Below are 20,504 nucleotides of genomic sequence, written 5' to 3'. Positions count from 1 at the left end.
TTAAAGCAAACTACCTTTTTCAAAGGATCTGTTTATGTAAATAAAGTTTTGGTCACAAATATCGGGATTAAAAGTAAAGTCAGATGCGAAACTAACTGGGTACAGAACTTTTAATCCTGTTGCTTCTGACAAAAAATTTTGCTTTTGGTACAAAACAACATGGCACTGTTCAAGTTCATGTTTTATCAATCGAGGGTACAAAAGGAATTAGCTCTTTCTGGCAAGCAGAAGGAAACTTATGAAACTGTCTTAACAGATCAAACTATCGATGTTTCCTCGACATCACAAACCAAGGCCCCAAAAAATTTCCAGCAATGATGGAAGACCAAATTCAGTTAAAAAACCCTTAAGAATCAGAAGAAAAAAAAACGTGAAAAAATATCAAGGATTACAAAAACCCTTTGACTTGAAATGTCTGGGAACCACTGTATATGATTAACCCTCACACCACCACATCTTGCCACAGGGTTCATACAGAATTCTGAATGATAAATTCAGACTTTTCCCAAACTTTCAAAGACCACAAACATAGATTTCCAACACCTATTTTCACTAACATTTTGTATAAAAGTTATGTTATATGAGAAAACAACGAATGCAAACTACTACAATATTGTTTAATGATGAAATTCAAACTATAATTAATTTCCTAAAATTGCTTCATAATGATCTGGAAGATAGGTTAACATTCATTGTTATTTCAGAAATATGTAACTTATGCATCAGATTTAATAGAAAATAAGTTGTTCTCAGAATAGACATCAGCAATGCTTTAAATGCATTATTATATTTGCTGTTGTAAATTTTTTAAAGTTTTATTTCAATTTTCAAAGACTTGTAAAGACCTCAGGGTAATCTGCTCGATTTTCCCAAACTTTCAAGGCCTTGAAAATGCTACCTCATTTTTCCCAAACTGTCAAAGACCTTCAAAGACTGTAAGAACCCTGTGCCACTGACCAAATGATACATTCAGTATATCACATGATTAATCTTCACACCACATCCTGCCAAAGACCTAATATAATAAATTTAGTACATGTTTAGTCTTCACACATCTCACTACTGACCTAATATGATACATTCGGTATATCAAACTATTAAACTTCACACCACTACATCTTGCCAATGACATGATACATTCAGTTTATAACATGATTAATCTTCACACCACTACATCTTGCCACTGACCTGATATGATACATTCAGTTTATGACATGACTATTTTCACTGCTACATCTTGCCACTGACCTGATGATACATTTAGTAGATCAGATTTCAACAGTTGTAACTGACTAACTATATGTATCCCATTGACTCCTGTATAGTATACTGGGTAATGCTAGCCCCACCTGTTCTAGCATATATTATATCTACATGCCAATTTTTAGGAGTTATGCCCCTTGCAAATATGCAATATTCCTTATGCTGTGTTATCTGCAGAGTCACAAGAAATGGGGCAATATCCACTTCACTCCTTTTTCACCTAGGGTTGCATACAATAACATTTCCAAGTTCCTCATGAATTCGATATGAACCAAAATACATTAATAACAAAATGAAACAAGCTCTCACATATCAACAAAAGTGCCCTTTTGAATGTTCATTAAATGACTGTCTGGAAGAAAAACTGACTGGTTGAATCAAACAGAGTAAAATATCATGCTGTGTGAACTTTCCACGATCTTCATTAGACGTGAAGTCTTATCACAGGCAGACATAGGGGAAAAAGGAGTCTAGCAGATTTTTGTCTGGGGGCTTGCAATGTGTTACCTGGTGCGGTCATGTAATTTACCAGATCTATTATTACTATCTACTGTGGGAAATGTTCTATACTGCTGAATGGTGGGTATATCCCACATGACTGCACATAAGAACAGTTCCCTTGGAACATATAATAAATAGAATACTGTAATGACATTAGGTCTTATGATACCTTGAATTATTTTCATAAATTATTTTTTGGAATACAAAATTAAAGAAATTTTTTCGTGTACTACCAGAGACATTTTTTTTCCATCAAAGATCACTCAGCATGTTATACTGATCAAAACTTTTTAAAATAGACTGCAGTGTTAAGGGGTTATCATTATGAATTATTTTATGCAAATCATTATGAAATATTAGACGGAAATGTGATACATTAACATTTGTTGGAAAATCAATACATATTTTTAATTTTCATCTGTTTTCTATCATTTCCCCCATTTTAAATAAATGTAATCTCATCGATGATGACAAGCATAACCACAATGTTGTAACTTTATTAACAGTAACTTCTTCTGTTTTTGCTCTAGTCTATTATTGTCAGTTTATGCATTATTGCATTAAAATCAAAAGTCACGTGATTACATTTTCTACCCTAAAACTTTAAATACCTAACTCATCATAATGAGTTAACATTATTAAAAACAATGAAAATAGTGTCTGGTACATCGCTCACATTTATAGTGACCTTGTTTACATCATGGTACACTGAATAGCTTCAACTGCTCTGAATGAAGTATATATTTTGGTTTTGAATTATAGGCATCCACTTCACTAAACTTAAATGACATCTCTAAAACACTATATCGTAAATAATGGTTTAAAAAAACGTAGTAATAATGCAGTTGTAGTTTGCATTGCACAACATGCACTATGTAGGTACTGTAAACTGTAATACAGGTCTCTCTCTAAACTCTAAATGACCTGTGAATAATGAAGTCTTTATTTATCATTATTTTATTTCATATTTAGAGAAATCAGAAAATATGTATATGCAAAATAATAAAATAAAAACAATCAAAGTAGTTCATAAAATTCTAACTGAACAAGAGATGGCCACTTCAATGTTAATGTTACACAGAAAATGCTATATTATTTACATTCATATAACTCATTATTTTTTCATGTCCAAAGACTTACTGTCATGGTAATGTGTGCTGAACTTAATTTTCTACTCATACAAGTGTTTTCGTTACTATTTCTTCTTCTTATCTACTATTATTTCTATGCTGAATCATATCAAAAGGATTCGAAAATTGTACCTGCTAAATCAATGAGTGAGAACTTGCCATACAATTTTCCTGTGGCCCTGAAAAGAAAAATGCTTTGCTTTAATTTTTAAAAATATTTTAACACATATCATCGACTTTGACACATTCATTACAAATATTTTAACATGTATCATCGACGCTGACACATTCATTACAAATATACAAACAAGAGCACTGATATGTGTAAGAATATCTGTATTTAAAAAAAAAAAAGAGTAAAATTATTGCAATAAAGCTACAAAAGTGAACTATTTACCAAGTCTCAGAATTTTACATCTGTAATGTTTTGATCTGTTTTCAATTTCCTTATGGATTAGGAACAGTGTTATCTATGTAATGCTATAAAACAAAAAAATTTACTGTTAGATCCATCAATTTGTGAGACTCCTAGTTATACATGAATAAATCCATCATACTTTAGTTAAAAAAAGCTCTTTTTTCAATGGCAGCCCAGATTTTTCTCTTCTTGAACAAAACTGTCCCATAATCAGAACACTTTAAATTGACCTACTGACCTACTTTTGGGCATGCGACAAGTTGGTCAATGTTAGTCTGAAATGGCTGTAGTCATGTAATCTCCAAGATCATCAAAAGCAATAGCAATAGTGGAAAGTAAGTTTATAATTTAACGAATTTTTTGCAAAGTCTCATCTTTGCAAATATTTCTGACAAATGTAACGTCTTTCTTCTGTTTATCCAAAGCAGAATAATGAAATGCAAACTGCAGGTTGAAATTTATGTCTCATCATTTGACTGTACAAATACTTTAGCATCTTCTTGGAATACAAAGTGACTGTACAGGATTTAAATGTTACTGTAACTTGGTGAAGAAATGGCAAAGTATCTTTAATAAAACAGACCGTTAATATTTTAAATTGTAAATAAATTACAATAAGTTTTTTATGCTGATGGTTTTTAAAAAAAAAGCTAGTTCTGAGCTTTGTCAAAAAGTAACCTTACTTCTTTCTCAGAATAATTTGGAACACAGCATGGGACCTAGAGGAGTGCTGGTTTGCTGAAGTTGTTCCTGATGTCCTCACATTGTTGCCATGACTAATGAGCCGCAATACATCATCTGCACTCTCAATGGTTTCCTCTTTCAACCCTACTACCTGGACCTGCTGTTTGTGATCTTCGAGCACTCTCAACTTTAACTTTTTATTTAATAAATCAAACACCTGCCAAGAAGGATAAAAAAGATTGAATGAAAATCTCAATCTTTACTACACTCGGGTACATATAAATAAGTGCAAATGATTAAGTGTAAAATTGAAGTTGGAATACCATCTTACTAAGAAGTAAGTGAACCTCATTCAAAAAGACTACTTTTTACATCCAATAGTATTCTAGCCAAAACTGGCTAATTAATTTGTCGAATTATCATCCCACCCCACCACATCAACTAAAGACTCTGATTAATCTAGGGTTACATATAAAGCTTCCTGAAGAAAGAAAAAAACATTTACACAATTCTGACATAGTTCTGCTGCTGACAATGCAACTGATGATTACTTTTTAATTTACACAGAAACAACTATTAACTTTCCATATTTCTTTACAACCTGGAATACTAAGAACACACCTTTCCACTATAAATCTCAAAGAAACTAGCTCCAACAGTCAGTTCTGTCTTTTTATACTTGCTGTGTAATAACTTGAATACATCTCGTGCTGCAATGGAGAAAAAAAATGCAAATCAAACTTCTGCAGATAAGCAAAACCTTTGTTATGGTGATCACTCTGTACCATCCCTCCACTACCCTATAGTCTAGCATGCGGATAACCAATTCATTTCCACCACCATATAGTCTAGCCTCCAGATAACTGATTAACTTCCATTGCCCTGCTGACTCGCCCCAGATAACTGACTTGTCTCCACCAGGTATAAAGAATAACATAGAGAAGTATATAACACACTGGAAAAGGAAACATTACACTTAGGAAATGAAAATTTACAAGGTATCTGGTGTAAAAATTTCCAGAAATCCATAACAAGTCAATCTCTTCAATTACATTCTTCTTTTCCAATGCTGAGATTTAAGACCATCTTTGATATTCTTGACAAACTACAATGACCAAAACCCCATATGGATATGACTACTCAGGAGTAACCAAGCAAGCTTTTTTAATGGACATATTGGCTGTAAGATTTTCAGCATTTTCATTTATGACTAACTAGAGATCCTGATAAGTCTTTGAGAGAAAACCTTGTCTATGTGACCTTCTGCCCAATAAGAGCAGAGATTATAAGATGGCCACTATTTTCATTTTTTTGTTTTGGGTTGGTTTTAATGGCACTTTCAACACATTACTGGCTATCGCCAAGGAAATCGGAGCTAAGGTACCCCTCCTAAGGACACAATTAGGCAGCTAATATGGGTTAGTCTGGGCAGGTATCCTACCCCTTTTATTTAGGACCAAAAACACATAAAATAATTCCTTCAGTGAAAACCATGTTTTGATATGTCAATCCATTCATGAGGAGTAATAATAACAAGATTTTCTAGATGACCACAACTGCAGCCATACTGGATATTAGATAAGAACCATTTTCGTTTAGGAACAACATTAAGAAATCTTTTATCAGAATTCCATGTCATTATCACAACCTCATCAGGTTAACTAAAGATAACAAGATTTTCAACATGGCCACTGTGGTGTTTGTCAGACGAGCTCCATTTTAATTTAGAATCAACCAGACATCACAAAAGTATTTAGTGGATACCCCTTATAATTAAGGCCATCTATACAGGAGGCGTAAAGATTACAAGATTTTCAAAATGACTGCAGATGGCAATACTGGATGTCAGATCAGCTTCAATTTCATTTAGGAACTAGACACCATAGTAAGTCTTTTAGTGACAATGGCTGGTCCAAATGTGATTGAAAGTGAGTAGTTGTTAGTAGGTTATGTTGTTGTTATAGGTTTTAATGCCACTTTTCAGCACAAGATAGGCTATACATGGCAGCCAGTATTAATGGTGGAGGAAGAACCCGTGAAAACCCGGAAAGAACCACCGACCCACGAGAAGCTACCGGCAAGCTTTCTCACATACCCACAATGGCCAAGCCCGAGACTCGAACCCACGCAGACAGTGGTGAGATGGCAGTGGTCTGTAACGGTGAGCACTTTAGACAACTCGGTCACTCAGGGCCCCGTTGGTAGGTTATCAGGAATACCAAAGATTATATATGTTTAACAGTCCAACTGGCTGGTGTGGTATGATCAGTATGGACCATCCATCCATACCATATTGGTTGGTATAGCCATGCCATCTGGGAAGACCTGCTCACTGGTGGGAGATAAGAGACCCTTGATCACTGTAATCATACAAAATTTGTTTGTATGGCTGGACCAGTTGATCATCAGTCATGACAGATTTCGAAAGATGATACATGATTTGCGATCCTTCAAGCCGGTGTTATATGGACTGACCTTCCATACCAAGCTGATACAGACCCTCCATCCATACCATACTGGTGAAATTGGAAATCTTCATATCAAGGTTGTTTTCTGTCTGTGTGTGTGTGTGTGTGTGTGTGTGTGAATGAATATATATATATATATATATATATATATATATATATATATATATATATATATATATATATATATATATATATATATATATAAAGAGATAGATAGATATATATATATAGATATAGATGTATACACTTAAAAGTGTAATAGTTGATAACTTCAGCACCAAAATTTCTCAGGGAAACCAAATGTTGCTGATCAAAATCACATGTGATAATAGGGAACAGTTGCATAATAGCATAAATATCAATGAATTTACTGGAATTTATAAGAATGTTGTATGCACTATATAAATCATTCAGACTTGCTGTACCAAAGAAAAGAAAATGTGAATGACTAAAATTTGAAATAAAATTTATTGCATTTAACTATTGTCTGGAGAACATCTGAGTATATGGCAAAAAAAAGTAAAAACTGCTTTAAACAAGACTTATTGCTGGTCTTAACACTGACTTCTTAATGCTGAGCACCTAGTGAGGCAGCTGCTAGTACCATTTTTACAAGTCTCTGATATGATTCAGCAGGGATTCAAACACATGACCTCCTGCATCTGAGGTGGATGCTCTAACCTCTATGGCCACCAGAAAGGTAAAAAACAGATGCATGCATATATATATATATATATATATATATATATATATATATATATATATATATATACACACACACACACACACACACACAGAGATGTAAAAGAGGTAGAAATATCCACTGTCTGGTGTGCGTCTAGCACTGGGGCATCATGCTGCAGACATGTAGCATGATGTCCCACCCAGTCCCATTATCCTGACACCAGGCTGACCAATCCTAACACTAACCTCTTAATGCTGAGTGCCAAGCGAAGCAGCTGTTAGTACCATTTTTATAAGTCTCTGGTATGATTCGGCTAAAGATCGAACCCACAACCTCCTGCATTCAAGGAGGACACTCTAACCACTAGGCCACCGGAGCAGTCCCATTGCCTGGTACCCTGGGAAAACTTAAAATTAAAGCTGAGCAACCCAATAATTGCGAACCCAGCTAGACAACCAACTTCTGACACCAATGGTTAACAACAGGTATAACTGCTTCGATACACAATCAATAAAACAGGTTCTCTACATGAATGACTTATATTGGAACTCTAAAGCAACATTTCATAACTGAGTAGTTGATCTGAAATTTTGATAAAGTCTTTTAGTCAACAAACATATGCTTTAGCAGGGCAATCAGATTTTTCAGTATGGCTGTCAGGTAGTTGTACCTTTGTATACGACAAAAGTTAATAATTTTGATTACAGTAATCTAGGAGGCTAATGCAGTAATTTAACTAGTGTCCAGAATAATCTGAGCGGCAACAAGATTTTTAAAGGCTAGCTGCTTGGAGACAACCATCAAATCAAACAAGACACTCTAAAACGGACTGACGCTCTACTGAGTTATAAAAATTCCAGGAATTCAAGACCGTTTCTTCCTTAAACTTTGAGTGCTGAAACCATCTTTTCAGCAACAAGAGAATTTTCAAAATTAGCTGCTGTTGTGGACATATTGGATGTCAGACTAGCACCATTTTCATTTAGGATGAAGTAATTATAAGTGTTTTGGTGAGAAGCCCATATCAATATAACCATCCATTCAGGGGTACCAGCAGCAAGAATTTTATGACATCCATTATGGCAGCCATACTGGCTGTACAAGAGACACCATTTTCATTTAGAACCAACTAGTTATCAATTGGTCTGTTGGTGAAAATCTCATGTTAATATACCATCCATTTGGGAGAAGCCGAGATAACATTTTTAACATTGCCACAATGGCTGCCATAATGAGGGTCAATTTGCATCTTTTTCACATATGACCAACAAGACACCACAAGAACTCTTCTGATGAAAACTCAATGTCAGAATAAGTGGAAGTCAATCAGCAATTTCTTTTTTTTTTAAAAAGGTACAAAGGATATTCTTTATTGTGCTAATACATACCTGCAAGACAGTAAATGCCCTTGGCACAATCTTGCTGGCCTTTCCCTGAAAAATCACCTCCCATAGTCTAAAAAAAAAAGAAGAAAAAAATTACTTTCAGATGCAGGCACAGTACATACTATTGTCTCACAAGTATAATTTTTATAATATATTAATGCACTTTTTCAGCACACGATAGGCTAAACATAGCAGCCAGTTTAATCAATGGAGAAAGAACCCTGGAAAACTCGATGAAGAACCACCAACTCACAGGATGCTACTGGCAAGCTTTCTCACATACCCACATTGGCCAAGCCTAAGACTCAAACCCACACAGACAGGTGAGATGGCAATGATTTGTAACAGTGAGTGATTTAGAACAGTCAAGTTCAAGAATCAGAAATCCCATGACCATCTCTTCATGTGTTCTGATGGAGCTGCTGCAGCTCCATGTAGAGAATAACTCTGCATATCACACAGAATTTAACTATCCATATCTCATTGGATTACATTTCCTTTGTAACAATGAGGTAAATTAGTACAATTTATAAGAAGCCAAAAAATATGTCGCTTGTCAAGTAATGGAGCCAGTTAGCAAAGATTTCTCCGAATAAAGAAAGAAGGTACAATTTTTTTTAAGTGTCTGCGATATAAACTTCCACTGATCATGATGTAAAATTGTATGGCTACATTGATTAAACTGAATTAGGAATGCACATAAATATTTTACATCAGCAAAAACAACAAACAGCAAACAGAAGTCATGCACAGAAGCAGACTAACCTTTCTTAAAAAACTATGTACTAAATATCAAATATACACACTCTTTTGAAAGGATTTTTTATTGTCCAAATATATAAATTTCATAAAGACAATTGAGGCTTCATTTGGCATCTGATTGTAAATCACCCTGACATTTCTTTCCTTCCATGCAAATGTGAATCAATGTCTACCACCCCACTCCATGGTGGAGGTGCAAACATGTGCTATTTGCTGTTGTACTTACTCTTCCATGATAAAGCTACAATACTGAGTGAGTGTGAAGGGGATTAACTTACCCACACTGAGATCAGTAGAGAAATAATCACATAAGCTGTACTGTATTTGTATATCACAGACCAATACTACTGCTTGCAAAGGTGCAAGGTTTTACATAATCTAACATGAACCCAATTTGTCTCCCTCCATCACATATGGAATGAGTTATTTATAGTATCGTGCACGATGAATACTACATTTCATGCCATATGTCAACAACTGTAATGCTCAGTGGGATGAAACACTATGATGTCTTCATGGAAATGCATATGCAATTGTTCTGTGAGACACCACATGTTCTAGAATAAAACCATACACCAGCTTAATTTTGTTTATTTTCATTTCTGAATTGAAATAATGACTCCAACAAAGATATTTATTTTAAAAAATTGATGTTTCCAATGTTGCATTCTTTTCTTAACTCTTTACCTTCTGCAAGTAATTGCTGCCCTGGCTACTAAGCCTGATAAGCAGCCTGCCTTCTAGCAGCTGTTTGTAGGCTGAACCCCAGAGCATCATAATAGCTGCCTGAGTGAGAACTTCTAGAGTTATTTACATGCTGTCTACGTTTTCTGTATCAATTTTGTCCCATGCAAACAATGTAATTTAATGAAAAATAAAACTTTAAACACTTACCAATGTTTTGTACCACTCATTTCCACCAACAAGTACATATAATCCACAGGAATCAATGTTTATATTTACATATTTATAATAAAAAAATATATCTCAATATATCTGTGTTTAATATGTATATTAGATTACTTTTCTCACCACTATTTTGCACACCAATGTGTTCACTATTTTATTGCAGATGTGGTAATTTTTATGATACTGCCTGAAGCATGTAAAAAGAAATCTATCTCCCTTGCATTTTCTTCTAAAATAAATGCTGGCCCTGAAACTGCTGTAAAGTCATCCACATTTGATTGTCTCGCGTTTCATCCTCGGATTTAGATAAATCTGAAATGTCAGGTGTCGAAACAGGACTTATACCAATGTCCAATCCTTCATCTTGAATCCGGTAAAATCAATATCATCACCTTCAAAACTTCCATCAGAATCGTCGTCGGAATACATGAATGTTGACATTTTGTTTGTGTCACCATTGACCTCATTTTCAATAGAATTTCCTGCTTATATGCTGTAAAACTACTAATAGAATACGTTTATCATTTTATGTAAGGACTATTTTCATTGGCTAAATATTATAAAAGAGAACGGATGTTTGTAATTTCATCCAATACAAAGCTTTAATATGAAACGTGTATATGCGTATCTGGGGTTTCCCAACCCTTGGCCGGAAAGGCATGCATGAGCCAACCAGGACAGAGAGAGTATTATTAGCAGCTTGTATATGCATCTCTAGAGTTACAAGGCTATTTTTATGGTCGCATATATGTGTTAGCAGAAGGTAAAGAGTTAATCCCCTCGTGCTGGTGTTTCATTGGCAAATTTATACTATTTTAGACAAGGGCCTAATTTAAGCAGTTCAAGAATCATGTTATATTTGATCAATTATAATGATACACTATCATTTATGCCAATGCATCCCTGCTGAGGGTTTTTAACAGGATGCCCAAGTGGGCCTCAAAACACTCACCTGTTTTGACATCTGCTCAACAGGTAAATGCAAATGCCACAAAATGAAGATCAGTAAGATGCTTTCTGTAGAAATTTCTTCAGTTCTGTTCATTACACATGTTATAAACACAACTGTTTCAAGGTTTCTTTGTTCATTTTTCATACATCCATCCAAATTTGTTGCCATATCAATATCATTATTAAAATACTCATAGCCTAGACACTTTCACTGTGATCAAATCTGTTCAGCAATTTTTGAGAAACACTGTGTAAATGTTTTTCCACTGGTCAACAGTCTACATGCCAAGATGCCACGAGAAGTCTTATCAAATTCTATACAACAGTTTGGTGAAGTCATTCAAGTGCTTTTTTTTGTTTTTAGATATGGGCAGCACAACTGAAGAGAGACTGACATAAAATTTGATAATACAAAAAATTGTGAGCTAGGACACTTTCTGTCAAAATTTGGTCAGATTTTGTATTGCATTATTTTTTAGTTGTTAAAACATTTTCAATTTATAGCAGCAGCAACCATATCTGATTGCAGACTGGTATACCTGTTAAATATTTAAAACTTCAATATGCCAGAGTGGTATACCTGTTAAATATTTAAAACTTCAATAAGCCAGACTGGTATACCTGTTACATATTTAAAACTTCAATAAGCCTGACTGGTATACCTGTTAAAAATTTAAACTTCAATATGCCCAGATGCTTTATGTCAAATATGGTCAGGTTATGCTGAGTAGTTGTTAAAAGTCATTCATGGATTTTCTAGCCTAAGCAACGGTGGCCACATTTTTCATGGTGACTTGGCATTATTTGTATCGATATGAAAGCCCTTCACATGCAAGTGTTTACGTCATATGGTCAAATTCTGATAAGCAGTTTCTGAGAAGTCATAAAAAAAGTTTTTTTTCAATTTTAGTAATGGTTGCCTTATCTGGTGTTGCAATTGCATCATTTGAATAAATATGACAAGACCTTCATGCCAGGATGCTTAGGTTAATATTGGTCAAATTCTGTTGAACATTTTTCAAAAGAAGTAATATTTAGGTGTTTCTAATTTTATTACCAGTATCCATATTTGATGGCAGTAAGGCATCATTTTAAAAAAAATAACAAAAGTCATCTACGCCAGGATGCTTTCTGTCAAATTTGGTCAAATTATGCTTAGCGTTTCTTGAGAAGAAGTCATCCAAAGGTTTTGTTTTACTTTAATGAAATGTGCCATATTGGACTGCATCTCTGCATCATTTAACAAAAATCTTGCCAGAATGCTTTCTATCAAATCTGGTTAAATTCTGTTGCACAGTTATTGAGAAAAAGTCATCCAACAGTTTACCTATTTTCAGTAACAATGACCATTTTTTTATGGTGGATTGGCATCATTTGAACTGGTTCATTCTTTCTGTCACACATGGTCAAAATTTTGCTGAGCAGTTCTTGAGAAGTCATTTCAATCTTTTTTTCTATTTTTAGTAATGGCAGCCATAAACTGATGGCAGACTGACATCATTAGAACAAATCTGAAAGTAATTTATACCAGTATGCTTTGTGCCAAATTTGGTCAAACTCTGTTGTGTAGTTCTTGAGAATTGTTTCAAGGTTTTTTTCTCTCTATTTTTACTAGCCATATCTTATTGAAATCATTTCTACAAATTTGGAAGAGCTTTATGGCAGGATGCTTTCTTTCAATGCTGGTCAGATTCTTTTAAGAAGATGGAAATATCAAATGTGAACAAATGACAATAAAGGACCATACCATAAGCTCTAAAGCCAGCTGAACTAAAACTGACATCTAGAGCAACTTTTTATGCTAATGGAGTCTGCTTTCAAATAATTTCTGCAAAGATGAAACAACTTTGTTTCTAGTTCTTTCGAATAACCACTCTAGCAATAGGATTTTATAAGCACCACCTACATGTGTTTTTCCTGATCCTGTCTGTCCATAGGCAAAACATGTGGCCATTCCACCATCAAATAAACATTCCACCAACGGTTTCGCTGTATACCTAGGAGAAAAGAAGTTAATCTTAACTTATTTTCATAATAAAATTGCATCTTCAAAGTCTAAAAACAAATTTACTTTTAAGCCTAATGAAACACAAGAAGAAATCAAAATGAGCCTAATCACTAATGAGGCCCCAATTTCACCATGTCATAACTTATAAACAAGACCATTTCTTATTTTTTACTATGGAGTGTTGTTGAAACTATTTCTGATAATCGTCAGTGAAAGATTTTTAAATTAGTCACCATTGCAGTCACGTTGGATGTAAAAAATTCAGCACCACTTTCAATTAGCACAACTAGACACCATTAAAAGACTTGATGAAAACTCCCTGAGAATGAGTGACAACATTTTCAATACGTTTATTGTGACAGCCACATTTGAGGTCAGACTGATACCATTTTCATTTAGAACTAACTAGATATTATTGGTCTTCTGGTTAAAATCACATTTCTATCTGGCCTTCCATTTAGAAGTAGCAATATTAAGAACTTCAAGATGGCTGCCATGGTGGCCATGCTGGATGTCAGACTGGCAGTTTTGATTTATTAGGAACCAAGCATCATAAGAAATCCAGTTGTGAAAACCTAATTCTGATGACTTTCCATTTCAAAGGAGAAGCAACAAGATTTTAAAATTGGCTGCTGTGGTGGCCATACTGGATATCAGATTGCACATTTTTCATTTATAACCAATCAGACTCCATACATATTCTGGTAAAAATCACCATGCGTATTCTAGTAAAAATTCCATGCTGAAGTGACTTTCCATCGAGAAGGACTAGTGACAAAATTTTCAAGATCAGCATCATGTTCACAATGGACCGACTAGACATAATAAAGTTTTATTTCCAAGAAGCCAATTATTTCTAGTAAAATATTTTTCTTTAAAAAAATTACCCATTCACAATACCTAAGGAAAACTACAACCTAGCAAATCCAGCCCTCCCAGATAACACTTCAGCTAATAGAAGCTTAAAGTTATCTGCCCACCTAGGTGGCTGTTGGGCAGAGTTATCTCCCATGGTATAGGGATCGGCAGCAACTCCTGTGAACATCTCAATTACTACTGGAACCTAAGGCATGCTCTCTATGTGGACGTAACTGCAGGAAGGATCTATGTGTGTTATGACTGGGTAAGTATTATGACTGAGTAAGTATTCCTGAAAAAAAACATTTTACCAGAAATAAATTGGGTTTTTTCTTCAAATACATTAACCAATCATAACACCTCTGGAGAATAGATAAGAGGTGGAAGGAGATATGTCCCCTTACCCAAGAGACACTATCTCTGGTCCTCCTAAGGTATGTGAGATGGCTTCTTGAGGCAGTAGCTGTTCTATTAAGATACCACTTCAAAACCCAAACTGGGTCCTGGAGGTGTCCTTGAGCTGAGGTGTCCAGTATTGACAGTAGTTTCATAACAAAAGTCTGGTTACCCATAGATAGAAGCTTGTTCTTGGCAATAAAGAGGGTGCCATCAGAAGTGAAACTGACCCGTCTTGTCTGAATTGCAAGTAATTTGAGTCTGCTGATAGGGCATGTATTTTGCTGATTCTGCCCACTGCCCCTAATGCAACAAGGAAGCAGGTCTTATATGAAATGTGAGCCAGAGATGTCCTTGAAAGTGGTTCAAATGGTGTCTTGTTCAACCAGGTTAATACCCAAGGTAAGTTCCACCTGGGCACAGAGCCAATACTTTTGACCATGTATAATCAAAGTTGGAAAGAAGCCATGGTGAGTCTTTGTTTTGTCCGATATCCTCTCTTGCATGATTTATGTTGTCAGTTTTACCTTTTATCATACTCAATGCCAACATTCTCTCTTTGGCCAGAGAAAATTAGATGCCTAGAAAGGTGTGTTCTTCAGTACACCACTCTCTGAAAATTTGACATTTGCCTTCATATGCTTTCAGAGTAAAGGGCTTTCTTGTTTGAGCGATTCTCTCCATGACTGGTTTTGAGAACAGTTTATTCTTGAGGGCCTGTTTAATATGATCCAGATGGGAAGGTTCAGTAGCTCTGGGTAGGGATGAAACAACTGCCATTATGGTTGTTTGAGTAGCTGAAGGAAAATTCTAATTTCCAGGTAGTCTCCATAGCAAGAATGGTGAGGTAACACTTTGATTCTCTTGCTATCTGTATCACCTTTGAAATCAGAGGTGCTAGAGTGTACACGTTCAGGCCATTCCAATCTATCAATAGAGTGTCGACTGCCAGGGCTCTTGGACACTGGACTGGTGAAACAAAGGATGGAAGTTTGGTATTCCAACAGTCATTGGTCCCATGAGCACAAATCGGAGTGAAGTCCAAGTGGTGAAAAAAACCATTCCATCTGTGTTAGGTGATTATTCTGGGACACAGAATCTGCTAGTACATTTAGTCACCCAGGAATATGACAAACTTGAACATGGATTTGTTGTTGACAACACCACTTTAGAAAGCTCCACACCAGGATGCAAAGGTCTGAGGAGTTTATTCAACCTTGCCATTCGAAATAAGTCGACACCATAAGAGCTGTTGGACAGAATGAGAACTCCCTTTAAATTTAAATATTCTTGCTACAAGTGAAAGGCTTTCAAAATGGCCTTCATCTCTAGAATATTGATATGCAGATGCCTTTCTTGGAGAGACCGCACTCCACTGGCTTCTCTAAAGGATGGTAGCAGGTGTTCTCTCCAGTCTTCCATACTTGCATCCATACAGACTGTAATCTCTGGTGGTTGTACTCGAGTCAAAGTAGGTTGCCCCAATTCTGTGAATGGTACCTCATCTGTGTGCAGATGGTGAGGGACAAAAGAATCATCTGCAACTGGTGCACATAAAGGTGACCCAGAACAATGATTTTTGCTGCAATGTTGAGCAAGTCTAGTAGGCAAAGGATTTCCCATGCAGATCGAGTTTTCCTCAAAAGTAACAATGCTACCTTGGTTCAGATTTCCAATGGCCGTTCCTGAGGGAGATGCACACTGTTTGCCTGTGTATTGAGCTCCTAGGTGAACAGATTGTTGAAATGGTACCAAGTAGGATTTGTCCTTCATGATAAAGAACCCCAGATTAGTAGTAGTGTAACAAGGGTAATCATGCTTTGTTCTAAGATATAACTCACCTGATGTGTTTGCAGGGATGTCATCCAGGTAACTTAACAAGGAAGCTATAGAAATGGTCAGGACATACACCAGACGAGTGAAAACACAGGTAATGGTGTCCAGATGGGAGTGCTCTGAAATGATATACAATGTCATTGGAGGTGAATCACAGAAACTTCCTGGAACCCTTGTGAATAGGGACATGAAGATGTGCCATTTATGTCCACACCAAATGTGAAGTCTCCCTCTTGGACAGCATTCAGATTGTACTATGGCGTTTCCATCAAACACCAAGGAGTGTGAATGATTTGATCGAGGGCACTATGGTCAATGACAGGATGAAGAAAGCAGTTTGCCTTTGGGGCCTGAAAAAGGCTTGAATAAAACACCAGAAAACTTATATTTCGAATGAGTCCTACAGCCTTTTTCTGGAGAGTGTCATTTATTTCTTGTGGCAAGGCGGTGACTTTGAACAGGTCCGATGGGACGTTTGTCGCTGTAAGAACCCTGGTGGACAGAGGAGTGTTGGAAGCAATACAATGCCCCCTGGAAACCACTCATCAAGTTAACTGATTGTCTTGGTATATCTTGTCCCATTCAGCAGCAAAGAATTGGAGCCTTCCTCTTACTGGGATCTGTGGGAAAGGAAGAGTGAAGAAATCATTTTTTTTGAGGTCGAGGCTGTTGTGTGGAAAAACATTGGAGCAAACGATAGGTCCCTCATTGTTTTATCCATTTTGGTTTGCAAGAACTGGCTTTTGATGGGTGAAGCTTTGATATGGTAACTTTCAGAGGTTTGTGTCCTATGTGTGGACCCTGTGTCTTTTTGTTGATTTCCCGGAATGTCTCTGTTTTGATGATGTGGTAGGGAAACTGGTCTCCTTGGTGGCTTGTTTGCAGACTGCTTCAATCTGGCCATTAAACAGGTAAAAGGATAAAAGCCATAACTGTAGTTTGGCCTTATGGTAATACTTAAGGAAAGTGGAGAAAGAAAGCAATGAGTCTCATTCTGTCAATTGTAATGTGTAGCTGCGCCTATGGCACTAGCCAAGGTGTGATGAGAAGCTCCATTCAATACTCCCGCCATTCCTGAGACTGACTCCCATGCATGCCCCGAGGTATTCAGAGTGGGAGAGGATAAGCCATGTTCTGCCTGATAGAAGACAGCCATAGAAATAAAGTCCAGCATACATCCCACAGCTACATTATTGCGAACTGCTAAGTGTCATTAAAGGCCATCCATATGGTGACTGAGCCTATAATAGTTGTGGTCTTGAACTGTCATGATCACTTTTACATGGCCTATGCCAATCAAATTAGAAATAGGCCATACGTGTGTGGAGGATGTCATCCAACTCATTACGTTGGGATGGGATGGGTTAAGGAATGTTTGATTCACATAACCGTTCTTGCATCAGCTGAGCTAGAGGAAACTTTCTGGGCTGTTTGTTTAGCTCTTTCCTTCACTGTTCTGAAATAGATATAGAGTTGAATCCGGAGCTGGTGAGGCCTATGGAGTTGCAATAATGAAGAGCCCTGTGGTGGTGACTTGGGTGCTGTCTCTGATCATGTAGATTTCTGGCAATCCTGGCTGAAGAGTCATTTGTTGATTTATCTCCCTTGTCCACCAGAAATTCTCGCACTGAGGACAGGTCAGCATGTAGAGTTATGACATCTTTGTCCTAAGCTGTGCATTTCTGTGCTTTGTCCATGGTCAGGTCTGCATGACAAATAGAGTATGCATATAAACCTTTGTAGCCCTGCACCTGCCTCTTTTAACACAATGTCAATGCAGAGATATGCCTTAATACGTTTACCTGGAAACTGATAGCAGATGATCCAATATAACAATGAAGCATACAGGTATAATATAATGACAATAATATAATGATACTACAACCGATAGAGAGGTACAAATTATAAGCCTGTGCGTCTGATTCCTGTCTTTCTTTCGAACATAGGGTGTATGCAGAACTATACCATATGTTTACCATGAAAATAGTGATAGCAGATGACCTTAATTACAATACTACCTGCAGGAAGGATCAAAGAGGCCTGTATAGGTAAAATCATTGAAACATGGTGCCCAGGCATAGAAAAGTCACCTGTATGTACCCAGTAATAATGCAATTATACATATATAAAGAGTTTCCTAAAGGCATATGGACTTGCATACATATAAAAAATATCTGTAACCCAAACTTATTATGAAGTTACATATGCTACCCCTGCAAGTGACTAAGTGCTACTCAATCTGAGAAGACAACAATATGATAGAAAAATTGCAAAGACAGAACTATGTCAGAATTAGGAATAGAGAAAAGTTGGAAATATTAATGGACTATATACTAGTCCTTTCTTTATAAGTGAAAGGACTCCTACAACTTGCAATGGTATGCTTCCAAAATTGAATCTGGCTTTCATGAGGTGCTTCTTAGCATGAGTGGAAGTAGTAACAGAGATATTTACGGGATTTGCCACCAATCCCTATACCAAGGGCAGAACACCAGCTGACAGTCACCTAGGTGGGCCGATGACTTTTAGCTTCTTTTACCTAAAAGTGTTAACTGAGAGGGCTGGATTTGTATGGCAGTACAAGTTCTCATAAGGTATTATGACTGGGTAAGGTATTTCAAGAAGAAAACCTCATGTTGATATGACCATCCATTCAGGAGTAGAAGCAATAACAAGATTTTCATAATGGCCAGTGTGGTTGCATACTGCATGGCAAAGCATAATCACTGCTATGATGGCCAGTGTGGTTGCATACTGCATGTCTAAGCATAATCATTTTCATGGCCAGTGTGGTTGCATAGTGCATGTCTGAGCATAATCATTTTCATGATGGCCAGTGTGGTTGCACAATGCATGTCTGAGAATAATCATTTTCATGATGGCTGCCATGTGGTTGCATACTACATGTCTGAGCAAAATCATTTTCATGATGACTGCCATGTGGTACCATACTGCATGTCTGAGCATAATCATTTTCTTGATGGCTGCCGTGTGGTTGCATAATGCATGTCTGAGCATAATCATTGTCATATATGACCATCATCATAGTGACGACAAACTTTAGGTAATGGAAAGATACATCAGATGACAGACAGCAGGCATTCCCTAGCTCCCCAGGACTATCTATGACCAATTACCCCCAAAATGTGGTGGGGTGACGGTGTAAATTTTGCATTACATATATGTAGTTTTAATCTTACCGATGTGAAATTTCAATAAAACAGGCCATAATATTATGGTAAAGAACTACAAGCAGTCTGAATATCTATTATATAAAGCAGTCATGCCACAATGAAAATACTGAATGGAGAATATGCATTTTGGTACACAAACACTCTTGATGTGAAATCTGATAAAAATAAGCCAACAAATTTCTGATAAATAAAATTGGAATATTTTCCTCTCTTTTTCAACAAATGCCACCATACTGAATGGCAGGCTGGCATACTTTTTTCCATAATGATTTTAACAGTTCTGATCTGACAAAAGTTAAAAACTGCAAATGTTGAAAAATGCATGAATTTTGACAGGCAACATGATATATGCAATATTGTTTACAATGAGTAGTACTATATGAACCACATATGTGATATAGTGGGAACATGCTATAATAAACACACATGGTGTTCCCCCATGCAGTATTGTTTACAATGAGTACAATATGAACCACATTCATGATATAGTGGGAACAAACTATAATAAACATACATGATGTTCCCCCATGCAGTATTATATACAGTGAGTACAATATGAACCACATTCATGATATAGTGGGAACTATAATAAACACACATGATGTTCCACCATGCAGTATTGTATACAAATGAGTACTATATGAACCACATTCATGATATAGTGGAAACAAACTATAATAAACACACATGATGTTCCCCCATGCAGTATTGTATACAGTGAGTACTATATGAACCACATTCATGATATAGTGGGAACATACTTTAATAAACACACATGGCATTCCCTCATACATGCAGTATTGTGTACAATACAATATGAACCAATCAAATTATATCGAGGGGATGGTCTATGATAAGCACATGGTGTTTCCCAATATATGCAGTAGTGTGGATTGAGTACTAAGTGAACTACATATGTATTGGGGACATACCATAATAAAGACTCACACGGTATTCCCCTTTATATGCAGTACAGTGTACAGTGAGTACTATATTAACTACATATATGGAAGCTACATACTATAATAGTATAACCATATACATAAACACATATGG

At 36.2% G+C, this 20,504-nt stretch overlaps 1 protein-coding gene across 1 annotated transcript in view; it reads right to left on the bottom strand.

Annotated features, from left to right (window-relative positions):
- Window positions 1-3,003: 3,003 nt before the first annotated feature.
- LOC149807484 (kinesin-like protein KIF2A) overlaps window positions 3,004-20,504 on the bottom strand; it is a 95,807-nt gene continuing 78,306 nt past the window's right edge. Inside the window, exons 10-14 of the mRNA XM_089956922.1 lie at window positions 13,063-13,153; window positions 8,538-8,604; window positions 4,618-4,706; window positions 3,996-4,213; window positions 3,004-3,073 (exon numbers count right to left, since the gene is read on the bottom strand). Of these exons, the coding sequence (XP_089813048.1) occupies window positions 3,004-3,073; window positions 3,996-4,213; window positions 4,618-4,706; window positions 8,538-8,604; window positions 13,063-13,153 (535 nt within the window). The remainder of the gene's footprint in view (window positions 3,074-3,995; window positions 4,214-4,617; window positions 4,707-8,537; window positions 8,605-13,062; window positions 13,154-20,504) is intronic.

Source organism: Sinohyriopsis cumingii, chromosome 1 (assembly GCF_028554795.1).
Source record: "Sinohyriopsis cumingii isolate HCF-2022 chromosome 1, ASM2855479v2, whole genome shotgun sequence".
NCBI lineage: Eukaryota > Metazoa > Mollusca > Bivalvia > Unionida > Unionidae > Sinohyriopsis > Sinohyriopsis cumingii.
Note: the sequence above shows the minus strand (reverse complement) of the source record. Positions and strands in the feature narration are given on the sequence as shown.